Here is a 12,586-nt window from a genome sequence, read left to right as displayed (position 1 = left end):
ATTCACATAGATAACTAGTAACCTTAAAATTGCCTTTATTTTCTTGTATTTTTGTTCTTTTTAGAAATGCTTGTGTATTAAAACATCTTGACTTTTCAGTGTCATTACAAATAATGATATTACTATAATTTTCACTGTCAGATTGGTTTTTCAAAGTTATTAATTGATAATGCTGGCATTTCTTTCTAGTGAAAAGCAGTTAGAATGTTTGCTAACACACTGCATCAAAGTACCCATGCTCATACTTGATCCTGCCCTGCCTGTCAACATCAGTCTGAAGGAGTTGCCATCCATTTATCCTTCTTTGCAGTCTGCTAGTGACATATTCTATGTTGCAAAACCAAAAAATCCATCAACTAATGTTTCCGTCGTCGTTTTTGATAGTCAGAAGGAAGGTAAGCTCCTTTTTATTGGTATGAAAAAAGTGACAATTACTTGTTTGATATTTGTATTAATATGATTTGCATATTGAATGAGTTGCAATGAAATTAATGTTACCAGAACAACAAAAAGAAATTAGTAAATAGAATATTTAGAGAATAATTTTTAAAAACCCAGTGCTTTCAGTCCCATGTTAGGGAAAGAGAATTTGATTGACTTTATATAGGATTAAGAACTGGACCTATGATTTCATTGCTGTAGGGAACACTCATAGGTGCTTAATAATTGCTTGTTTCCTTCCTTATATAAGGAAACCTCCTTTACCATTGATGATCAAGAGTTTTAGAGATTGGTCTAAAGCAGAGGTGTTAGTGTTCATGACTTATTTAGCGTCATTTGGCCTATATATATATCAAAGCTGGTATTTGAACACGATTCTTCTCGCTCCTGGGTCAATTCTCTCTCCACAGTTCCATTCTATCTTTTATATGGTACACATTACCCAAAACCTCACCTTTTAGAGATCTGTTGCTGACTATTTTATTATTTAGGGTGCTTAGGTGGCATAGTGAATAGAGTGCTGAACCTGGAGGAAGGAAATCAGAGTTCAAATCTAGCCTTAAACATTTACTAGCTGTGGCATTTCACTTAATCCAGTTTACCTCAGTTTCCTCATCTGTAAAATGAGCTGGAGATAGAAATGGCAAACCATTCCAGTATTTCTGCCAAGAAATCCCAAGTGGTGTTATGAAGAGTTGGACTGGACTGAAATGATTGAACAACAAAAACTTTTATTCTTTCCCCCAGCCCTCACACATATAAATGTGGCTGCACAGGCCACAGACTGTACCCCCAACTGCTCCAAAGCAACTCTTTGAATCATTGCTTTTTGACCAAGTAATGGGATGTTCTGCCTGGCCCCTTAAGCTCTCATCTGACCTATTCATCCCTGTCACCAGCAAATAACCTTATTCTATTGCTATACCGACTATCTAACATATGCACTTAAAACACCCTTCCTCCCTTCTTCCGAAGCCTTTTGTGTTCTCACTTTTCCTTCCCTTTTTCTCTTCCTTCTCAGAGGGAGAGGAAGCCATCTTCCTTGCCAGTAATAATTTACATAAATTATCTCATTGGGATCTCACAATAGCCTTATGAAGTTAGGGTATGTGGTTTTTGTTTGTGTGTGTGTGTGTGTGTTTTTTTTTTTTTTTTCTAATAAACTTTATAAACCATGCTATAAGGATGTGAATGATTTTTTTATATAGGAGGAAATTGACTCTTAGGTTAATTGACTTGCCCATGGTTACACAGCTGGCAAGGGTCAGAGGTGGGCTTCAAAGCCATATGTCCCTTATTCTGAGTCCAGAAATCTGGCCACTTTGCCAGACTGTCTTTCATCTGAACTCTTCACCTGGGTTCTAGGTCTCAGTTCCTCCTACTATAATAAGTAATCCTTGACCTTGTTCTCTCACTCAGCCTAATCATAGGGTGAGACTGCCAAGGGAGAGAATTGCTTCCTTTCTGCTTTTGCACATACCAAACCTTTCTCACACCTCTGCCATTTTCTATGCATCTATACTTCTGTCTCAGACCAGTAGTGGCTACCTGTTGTCTATTAAGTGAAATCTAAGCTCCGTGACCTGTCCTTCAAAGCATTTCACAGTCTGGGGCCCCCCTAGTTCCTCTCCAGCCTGAACACAAACTCCTTCCTTCCATGGACAATGTAGTTGAGCCATGTTGAACTGTATAGTTCTTTGTTTTGGCTTCTGTTTTTTTACTTACCCTAGACTCTATGTGTGGAGTGCTTTGCCTTCTGCTTTCTGCCTGCCACCTTCCTTCATTTCACTCCTGTTCCTCCCATCGGTAATGATCTCTCCCCTCTTTGGATCTCACACTTTGCTTGCCCTCTTTGGTAAAAGTATTACTTTATGCCCCAATTATTCATGGAAGTATGGTATCCCCTTCCTAGACTATGTTAAGAAGTAGGATGAGGACTCAGCAAAGCATAGGATTGAGAAGTGAAGAACTCCTTGGTAACTTTGGCAGTGGCTGAAGGTCCTGGAAGTGAGCGAATGGAGGCCTGGATAACACCTGTAAAGTCTTACTGTTTAAGGATCTTGGAAAGTCTTACTGGTTAAGGGTAGTCAGTTGATAGCATTATAGGATCTGTGAAGGTTTTTTGTAGCCTCCAATCCCTGGGCATGCTAGTTGGGGGATGAACTGGTAGCGATGAGGCTGCAAAGGCCCATAGGGAATGGGTTCTAGGTCACAAATCACAAGTAGGGCAGCCACTTCCATAAACTCTGGAGCACAGGAAGAGAATATAGAGGATTTTAGGAGGGACCAGAGGTATGGAAGAAGGGAGAAGGAGCTCGTGGAGGATGGCCTTTCCTCATTAAATGAGGAGTTCAAGTTATTTATCAGGTAGACATGGAGAAGAAGGTGTGGTATAAGGGCTTTGAAAAGATGCAGCTTAAACTTGGGATTATAAGGAGCATGGTAGAGAGTTTGGAAAGAAGAGAGGATTTAAAGTAAGATTTTGAACCTCTCTTTGTGTCATGGATTCCTTTGGCAGGCTGATGCTGCCAATGGCTGAGTTCTCTGAATTGTGGTTTTAAATGCATAAAAAGCACACATGCGCACGTGTATGTGTGTGTGTGTGTGTGTGTATATAGTTACCAAAAAACCCAATTCTGTCAAACAGTCAAGACTCCCTCTCCAGGTTAAGGACCCCTAGTTTAATAAATAGCGATGAGCATCCAGTTAAAATTAGATTTCCTAAACTGGTAACGGACGCAATGGGTATTTCAATACACTTTAACATTATGAAGCTAGGAATGGCAAAAAAGAGGGGTTGCTTAGGTTTGAGGTTTGACTAAGTGATGGACAAAAAGAGGCAGAGGATTCAAGGATGGAGCATAGTAGAGGACTGATTTAGTGCTAATAGGGTAAGAATTCTAATGATGAAACATGGTCCAATGAGGGGTATTGAATATCTGGGAGCACAAAGGAAAGAATTTTGGTCGAAGAGAAATGTCAGAGTTCTGAAACATAGAAGTAGTTCTTTAAATCCTCAAAGACAGCTATCATGTCCTGATTTGTAGTTTTTCTAAAACAGCTATTATCCCCATTTTACACAATCAATCTTATCTTTAATCATCCAAGGTAAAACAATATTCTGCAAATCAAACCCCATTTTAAGTTCATCTAAGAAATTACAGTTTAAAGAAATCTTAGTTTTCTATTCATTCAGATTTATAATTTATAAGCTAGTCAGTTGTGAGCCCACCTGTTTAAATTTTATTTGAAAATGAAGACAGTTCATAATTTTGAATTATTAGTTTTGTGAGCCAATCCAATTCTCGAATCGACTTTTTTTTTTTTTTTTTTTTGGTTAAAGTTTCATTTATTTATTTATTTTTGGGTGAGCCAGTTGGGGTTAAGTGATTTGCTCAGGGTCACATAACAAGTAAGTGTTAAGTGTTTGGCACTAGATTTGAATTCAAAGTCCTCCTGACTCTAAGGCTGGTACGCTATTCACTGCACCATCCAACTGTCCCTCAGTTGATTCTTGTGGCGCAGTTGACATTGAAAGATTTTTGAGCTTGTGAGAAATGGAAGTAATTATGGTTTTGTGATTGGGATTGAACTATCATTATGACATCGAAGTGGGAAATTAATTTAATGCAATATTAAATTATTCTGAATTATTGACTATTGGAACTAAAAGAGAACTTACAGGGACAATTGTTTGAATTTATTATTTTTAGTTAAATTTGTAGTTTTAAGTTCTCAAATCAACTGATTCAGTCTGTTCTTTCCTTCTAGTTCTTCTTTCCTCTATCTTGCATTTCTTCCTTGCTCTCCATTCCCACTGCTCCCCCTAAGTGTCCATACCCTTGACAACCTCATCCCTATAATCATCCTACACATCCTTCCTCTGCTTTCTTGGTTATAGAGATCTCAGTGAGGAAGCCTCCTCTACTGAGGCCGAAGTACTTGTGCCATAGAGAGAGAAAGGCCCTTGTGGTATTGAAAGGCCCAAGTAATTTGCCCAAGGCAGTGCAGCCAGTATTTGTGAGAGGTGGAACTGAGTCTCAAATGTTCCTGACTATGTAGCCAGCTCTCTCCTTCACTGTACTACTGCCCATTTCATGACTCAGCTTCCTAAAACTTCACCTACTTTATGTCCCTCTTCTGCTCAGAAACACATTTTCTCTAGAAAAGAAGCAGCTTGGGGAAAAAGAAGTCTGCTAGATATAGACTGAGAGGACCTGGACTCAGCTCCCATCTTAACCATTGACTATCAGTGCTACCATCCAGGATAAGTCACTTCATCTGTGGGCTCGATGTTGGCCTCCAAGGTTCCTCCAGATGCTATATCTGAGATTCTGTGGTTCTTCACTGGGCCTCATTGTCCAAATCTGTAAAATTAAGAAGTGACTCTTTGATCATTATTGACTGTTTATTGTCTCTAATCTAAACTGCTTTGTTTGGCTTCTAGAACACTTCATCACATAATCCCACCTGAATTATCCAATCTCTAGTCTCCTAATTTTTATCTTTTTCTCCACTTTAGAAAGCAGTCTATCTTGTGAAGACCTTCTGACTCTCTGATCCTGTCTCTATGACTCTGGGCTAATCAGTCCCCGAAACTCTTGGTACTCTTGGGACCTCTCTGGAGTTTTTTGTAACAGTGAAAGCACAGCTCTGGTCCTCTGGTCTATCCTTTAATTTCTGCTCTACTTTTTTCTAAACTTCCCTCCAGATGTATAAAATGCTCCTTAATTTCTTACTGCTTTTACTTCTCCTTGACCACATCCTGTTCCTCCTCTAAAAGATTTGCTTGAGTACCACCTCACCTTCCTGAACTAACCGCTCTGGCCCCAGCAGATGTCCTGAGGATTTCAACTGTTTACTTAGTCCATACTGTTTTGTATTGTTTTAAGACAATTTTATATATATATATTTTTTTAAACTGTCAAATAAGTTTTATTGGTACTAAGTTTATTCTCAGTATCTGATGTTACATATTTTGGAGTCTTTCATATATGCAGAATCCTTAAAAGTAAGTCCCATTATCTGAGCCTGCTTAATATCCTTTACAATCTGTCTGTTTTTTCCCCACATGAGCCTATTATGTATCTTCCATAAATGTATCCAGTGAATGGAGAAACAAACTGGGACAAAAGCTATATGTTCTTGTAACCTACAGATTTTCCACACAAGATACATTTAAAATGTATTTATTTATTATTTTTTTTTAATTATAGTTTTTATTTACCAGATATATATACATGGGTAATTTTAAGCATTGACAATTACAAAATTTTCTGTTCCAACTTTTCCCCTCCTTCCTCCCACCCCCTCATCTAGATGGCAGGTAGACCAATACATGTTAAATATGTTAAAGTATAAATTAAATACAATATATGTATACATGTCCAAACAAACAAATTTTGCTGAACAAAAAGAATCAGACTTTGAAATAGTGTACAATTAGTCTGAGAAGGCAATCAAAAATGCAGGTGGACAAAAATAGAGGGATTAGGAATTCTATGTAGTGGTTCATTGTCATCTCCCAGAATTCTTTTGCTGGGTGTAGCTGGTTCAGTCATTAACTGCTCTATTGGAACTGGTTGGTTCTTCTCATTGTTGAAGAGGGCCACATCCATCAGAATTGATCATCATATAGTATTGTTGTTCAAGTATATAATGATCTCCTGGTTCTGCTCATTTCACTCAGCATCAGTTCATGTAAGTCTCTCCAGGCCTCTCTGAAATCATCCTGTTCCTCATTTCCTACAGAACAATAATATTCCATAACATTCATATACCACGATTTATTCAGCCATTCTCCAATTGATGGGCATCCCTGAGTTTCCAGTTTCTGGCCACTACAAAGAGGGCTGCCATAAACATTCCACAAGATACATTTTTTTGTGTCATCATTGTTGGGATTTTCCATTGGCACTGGCAGGTTTTCCATATTGACCACCTGTTTAACCCAGGAACAACTCCAAAGTACTGTAACAATCTGAGCTACTCAGCTAGTACAGCCAATGTGTGTATTTCCCAAATGCATGGTTATTTTTCCCCTCCCAAGCGCAAGACAATCCATTAGGACCACCATGCCAGGTCTAATAACCTTCTCTCCCTCAAATGATTTTATATCCTAATTTTGTCTCCCCAGCTTGCTTGTCAGCTTTTTGAAACCGAAGATTATTGTGTCTTATACTTGTTTTGTATGTTCGGCACAGAGTGAATGCTCAGTATGTATTGTAATTATATTTTATAGTTGAAGATGCCCAGGCTGGAATGTCAAAAGGAGTCGGCAAACAGTCTGTGTGGAGAGCCTACCTGGTAGGTTACCTATGATACTTATGTATAACAGCACCGGTGATAAATGTGACTTGTGACTTTGAGAAGTTCTTTTGTCATTAATGTTCTCATTTCTCTGGTTAACTAAGATTAACTCCAATTACTTCTGGCATTGAGATTTTGAGGCTTTTACAAAGTAATGTTTTTGTTTTCACCTCAGAGGTCTTTTCCATGGGTCACAAGGACAGCTCTAAAGCATAAAAAGCCAGAGAATCAGGTTGTATGTATTTTGTCTTTTTCCAGACAACAGATAAAGAAGTTCCTGGCCTGGTGCTTATGCGTGACTTGGCTTTCCTCAGTGGATTTCCACCAACATTCAAGGAAACTGAGCAGCTGAGAGCAAAGCTTCCAGAAAACCTGGCCTCCAAAATAACCCTGGTAAGGATGGGGGGCAAAAGTAGATGAATAGTAGAGGAACCCTATACTCATCCTGAAATTCAAGAACACAGACTGTCCTGGCTCCCTCAGTGAATGGAATGTGGATCCAGGTGAAGAAAGTGGGGATTCTTCAGCCTTGGCCCGTTGGTCCATGTAGTTACAATGGTTCTTCAAAACAGGGTCCAGAACCATGAAAGAGACCAAAATAAGGGTCTGGGAGGAGCCAATGTGTGCTTTGCTCAGGTGTGTGCATGTAGGTACATGTGGGCAGATGTTAGCAGGGCTTACTCTGCTTTACATAGTTCTCATCTACTGGGTATTAAAAAGAACAGACCAAAAAGGGAGAGAGGATATACTTTTAGAGGCAGGTGGCTGAAAAATGGCCACTGACACTATTGGGGCAGGACCTCCCCTTTCCTTCCCCCAACACTTACACTTGCATGCATACATAGAAATAGGCAGTGCTTGCTTCTCTCAAAAGCTGCTGCTGGTTCCTTAATAACCAAAAGCTCTCTATGTATTCAGTACCCGCTCTGGGCAGAGTGCTGGGCTCAGGGCTGGAGATTCAGAGTTTAAAAAGATAAAGTCCTTTCTCTCAAGGGGCTTCCAGTTTCATAATATAGTGTTTACCCTTACGGAAAGTACATTAGAGACAGGGGAAAAGCAGGGCTGAAAATCTTCAGATGGAGAATGCTGCTAAGAACCTGCCCCAGGCCAAGGAGGAGGTGACCTTTGTGGTAGAGCAGGCATTCTCCATGGCATGAAGGGGAGGCTGGGAGAGTATTTCGAACCTGTCAGAGCCAAATCTCAGAAACCAAAGAGGGGCCAGTCTCAGAGATATTGGAACCAGAGACTAGACACACATGCTGAGGTTGGGGAGGAGGGTCTGTCCTTTGTGAATGATGAGCAGTCTAGATAGGAGCCAGCAAGGGTGGCAGGGGTCAGGCTGTCCAGCCAAGGGCCTGGAATGTCTGGGTGTGTGGATCGAGGCATTGCCACATGAGAGCAAGTGGATGAGCAAGGCAAGAGTCAGGGGAAGCTTGGTGACCAAGCCTGGATTCAGTGATTCCCCAGCCACAAGCTGATGGAGAGGGGCCTGCTGAGAAAGATCTCAGTGCAGTGCTCACGTTTGCAGCTCTCTGTGCAGCAGAGGTTGTGAGGACCTCTTTTTCTTTGCATTGATTGGGCTGAGAGGTTGGAGCAAGACGAAGTTGGCAGGGATACAGGCTGAAGGAGTGATGCTGGTGTTTTTATAGCTAGAATGGTTAGCACCCTTTGAATCTCTCTGGTTACTCCCAGTCCTTCCTTTTGGTGTGTCAGGATGAGGTACACGAGCCTCATCTGCAAGCTAGGTGTGAGCCCTACAGCCACAAATGATGTGATCACCATATGTGTGAAGACCTGTGGAAGCCTAAGGTGTCATTGCCTAGCTTTTTAGGCAGGTACCTTGCCTAATGCTATTTCATTGCTAGTGTGGTGATGAGCGCAGGGTCTGTGTATTCTTCCATATGAGTGATGAGCACAGTTCCCCTCCCGGAGAGAGCTGGTAAACCACTGGAGGTCTTCCTGGTAGTTCTGGTGCCTCTATCTGTACTGTTCTGCAGCTCACCCTTCTTCATCCTGTTCCCAAAAATTATTGTGCAATCAGTCCTCAGTCTTAAATAACCCCATCAAAAAGAAACAGAGGTTAGTGCTTTGTGAAATTACAGCTGCTCCCTTTTCCTTTCTTTGGAATGTTTACATCCCACCAGATTAGTAACTAGAATTTTTCTCTAGGGTAAAGCACATGTCAGGCTCACAAGGTTATTGCTTCTGAAGTCCATGTCCCCTTTTTTTATAGGGATGCCAAAACTTTCAGTCTCCAGCTCCTTGCAGTAGTCTTTGTAATGCTTCAAAGAAGAGAAACAGCAGCTCTACAATAATATTCCCCATTTCTCTCTGATGAAAATTCATTTGGGCCTGGAAATTTCCTCTCAATCCTTTTAAAGTTTTCTCTGCCCTCTTATCTCCCTCCTGATCTTGAACTCTGTTTCCCTCTTTTAATATATATCCTTTCCTTCCCAATTTTCAGGTCAATATTTCAGAGGAAAGTCTAGGCCAGAGTCAGGTTTCATCCAGTTGACTTTCTTGCATCCGTTAGCATGGCACGACCTGTTTCAAGCACTGCATTTATTTCTTCTTTCCTGCCCATCTTAGTCAGGGCATGGCTAAGGCAGCTCTTTGCCTCGTCCTCCATATTGTTAGTAAACCCTGGCTTGTTCCTACACCTTCTGTAAAAGCTTGTGCTCTGCTTTTCATAAGCTTCGGTTACTTGTGCTCTTCCCTTCCCTCCAGCCCATCATCCCCAAGCTTTTAAAAAATAAGCTTCCTTGTAAAATAGGAACTTATCAAGGCTGATGTCCAGCTTAGAGGCTGAGAATCCAACCTGTGGGGATTCCTTCTAGCCCTGCCTCTTGTCATTGTACTGTGGGCAAGTAGAAGGTAACTTGGGTGGGTTAAGTTTCTTCCATCTATAAAATTGCAGCATTGAATTGAATACCTACTGTTTTCAGACCTGAAATAGGATGACTCTGGGATATATTTCACCTGGTAGCCGCAGTAATTCTTTTCAATATGCTTTTCTTTTCTTAGTGGGATTGTTGGGGATTGTATACAATTCACAATGTCCCAGATTTGGCTGTGCTTTTCCATGTGTGACATTCCTTATGGACTCACAGTTTTGATCTGCAGGGATTTATTATTAAGTAACAGGAAGTGTGTATGCTTGTGCAAGCACATGATAGTACTTGTAAACAGAGAATTGCAGGATTTAACACCTGGATGGGCCTTCTTGATCATCTTGTCCTTCCCTCTTATTTTACATAGAAAGAAATTTTCTGTGTTCACACTTACAGATATTTGGGGTGAGTTCCCAAGGTGAAGTTAGGCTCTCAGCAGGGGCATTCTAGGGCCATGTCACCCAATTTAAAAAAAAATTTTTTTTTTGGTAGAAAATCCCAGGAGATTTTTTTCTTGAATGTGATTTGGTGTTAGGTTTTCTGTAGAGGCTTGTTGCTAAGTTTGGGAGAGTCAGTTAACAAACAAGTGCTGGTCCCTGGGCCTGAATAGTGGGAAGACAAAGAATTAGGCTGGAATAGGGGTATGGGGGGGACAGGGGCTAGACCTTTGATTTCTTCCCATTGGGGATTTCATTCCACCAGAGTAGAGTCATGGACATCTTGTTTGTCACTTTCAACCTTAGACCATTGCCAAGAGGCAGAAGTGACTTGCCCACAGTTTTGTCAGAGGTTTTCAGGTTTTTTGGCTCTAAGGCTGGTTTTCTCTGTTTTTTTCTCAATACTTGGTGCTTTTCTGAAGATTTGAGTTGATTTTAGAAAGAATGAAGTGTTAAGTGTCCACTGTGTGCAGAGTTGTGCATGGTACTGGAGTTAGGAAAGTTTAGTTCTCAGGGAGCTTGGAGCTGAGTGGGGATGCGAAGGCCTACCTGTTGTAATCTAAACTGAGATAAGGAGAAATATGCCTAAGGGCTGATGAGTGCTCCTGAGCAGCGGGAAGAGGTGGCCATTGCTGACGGGGCAGTGGAGATCAGATGAGAAATTAGCCAGTGGAATAGAGGCCTGAGATGTAGAAAAAATGCTTGGAATCAAGTGACTTGAAATCACAATCTGCCATCCCAGAGTCCTGAAGGCTGGTGCATGCTTTTTAGTTCCTTGGGTCCTTTCCTTAGCAGTCACAGGCTTCAATGTCACCATCTGCTGGACTTTCTTTCTCCACTGAGCACCTAGCTTGGGTCTCCTTTTTCAGAAGGACAAGATGGACAGATGGATAAAGGTAGGGAGATGGGAAAGTGTCACACCAGGGAAGGGGGCGATAACCTCGTTTGGCTGGCATTGGCACCACGAGAGTGATGACAATTCTTTTGAAGACTTGGCCAGTGAAGCAGAGAAGAGAAGAAACATTGGATGGGCCTGAGGGTCAGGGAAAGGCTTTCCTAAGACTCAGGAGGCCCTGGGCATGGAGAAGGCGCTGATAGAGAGAGAAGGTGGGAATCCATCAGAGGACGAGGGTGGCTGCTGGAGCCAAAGGCCACAGGAAATGGGAGCAAGGGGACAGCACGGGCCGAAGATTAGATCAAGGTTGGTGAGGATGCTGAGGAGAGAAGCTGAACAGCCCCAGTCTTGCCCATTTGAGTAGTCAGCCATGGCATCTCTAAGATTGGCTGAAGGAGATGACTGGGTGACAAAAGAGGGTGGATTGAAGAAAGGAAGAATGGGGTACAAGTGGCGGAACAAGGGCTCAGTGACATAAGTCAAACTATAGGCTCACTGAATCCCTATATTTCAGGTTATTTCCTTAGAATCATTCCAGTTTATCTTCCTTTTTTAGTTACTGTTCCATTCAAGTAATTTTTTTTCCCAACCTGAAAGTTTATTGACACAGAAGAATCACAGTAAGGAGACCCTTTAGAGGAAGGCCAGAGTGGCTCCTGATCCACAACTTCTAGTCCCTCTGCTACTGAGACCAGGATCACACAGCCACCTCTCCATTCTGCTGCACTGCCCTTTGACTTTTTTGAAGTTTGCCATCCCAGACCCCCAAAGACTGGCGTGTGGCCCATGTATTTTCCTGAATCCTTTCCCTGGGGTTCACAATCTTCAGTGTCATTTCCATCACTCCACTTTAGGACTTAACCTCAGAATGCAATCCTTTCCTGCCTCATTTCTTCCTTTCCCTTAAAAGAAATTGAGTTTTTTTTTGTTTTTTTTTTTGTTTGTTTGTTTGTTTGTTTGTTTTGTTTTTTGAAGCACACAGTAAGTATCCGAGGTTGGATTTGAACTCAGGTTCTCCTGACTCCAGGACCAGTGCCCTATCCACTGTGCCACCTCACTGCCCCCAAGAGATTAAATCTCAAGCCAGACTCTCTAAAGTTCCTCATCTTTGGCTTCTATATCCACTGATTTATCACATTTAGGGTCCAATATTTATCCCTTTCACTTATATGGACCACCACATGCTACTTACTATAGGACATAAGATTTGTAGCTAGCTGAGAGAGCCTTAGATCATTTCATTCATCCACTGTTTCTGTTGTTATGGAAACTGAGGCCTAGTGATGTTATGGGACTTTATTTGAGCTTTTGCAGCTAGTGAATAGCAAAGCATAATTAATAATTGACGAATTCTAAAGCCAGCATTTTTCTTTACCACTCCTATCCCCAATTTTTGTCCTCTGGTGAATGAATTAATAAGCATATTCTGCTGACAACCCCTTAGGATTTGGGGTAGGGCAGAATGTTCCCTTTCATTGCCATATTCCAGTCAGCTTTGTGCCTGGGAGTAGAGGGGAAGAAGGGCCATAAACTGGGCCTGGGCCTGTGATTTCATTGGTGTAGGGAACTGGGTCAGACCTGTGGTCTGAACTGCATGCAGCCCACAGCCTTCC

At 41.5% G+C, this 12,586-nt stretch overlaps 1 protein-coding gene across 2 annotated transcripts in view; it reads left to right on the top strand.

Moving 5' to 3' along the window:
* The window catches only part of GNPTAB (N-acetylglucosamine-1-phosphate transferase subunits alpha and beta), an 86,249-nt gene that overhangs the window by 31,221 nt on the left and 42,442 nt on the right, over positions 1 to 12,586 (top strand). For both annotated transcript variants that reach the window (XM_074271396.1, XM_074271395.1), the window contains exons 5-7: positions 190 to 395; positions 6,683 to 6,747; positions 7,009 to 7,143. In XM_074271396.1, the coding sequence (XP_074127497.1) occupies positions 190 to 395; positions 6,683 to 6,747; positions 7,009 to 7,143 (406 nt within the window). The remainder of the gene's footprint in view (positions 1 to 189; positions 396 to 6,682; positions 6,748 to 7,008; positions 7,144 to 12,586) is intronic.

The sequence above is a fragment of the Sminthopsis crassicaudata genome, chromosome 5 (genome assembly GCF_048593235.1).
Source record: "Sminthopsis crassicaudata isolate SCR6 chromosome 5, ASM4859323v1, whole genome shotgun sequence".
Taxonomy (NCBI): Eukaryota; Metazoa; Chordata; class Mammalia; order Dasyuromorphia; family Dasyuridae; genus Sminthopsis; species Sminthopsis crassicaudata.
This window is presented reverse-complemented; position numbering and strand designations above follow the sequence as displayed.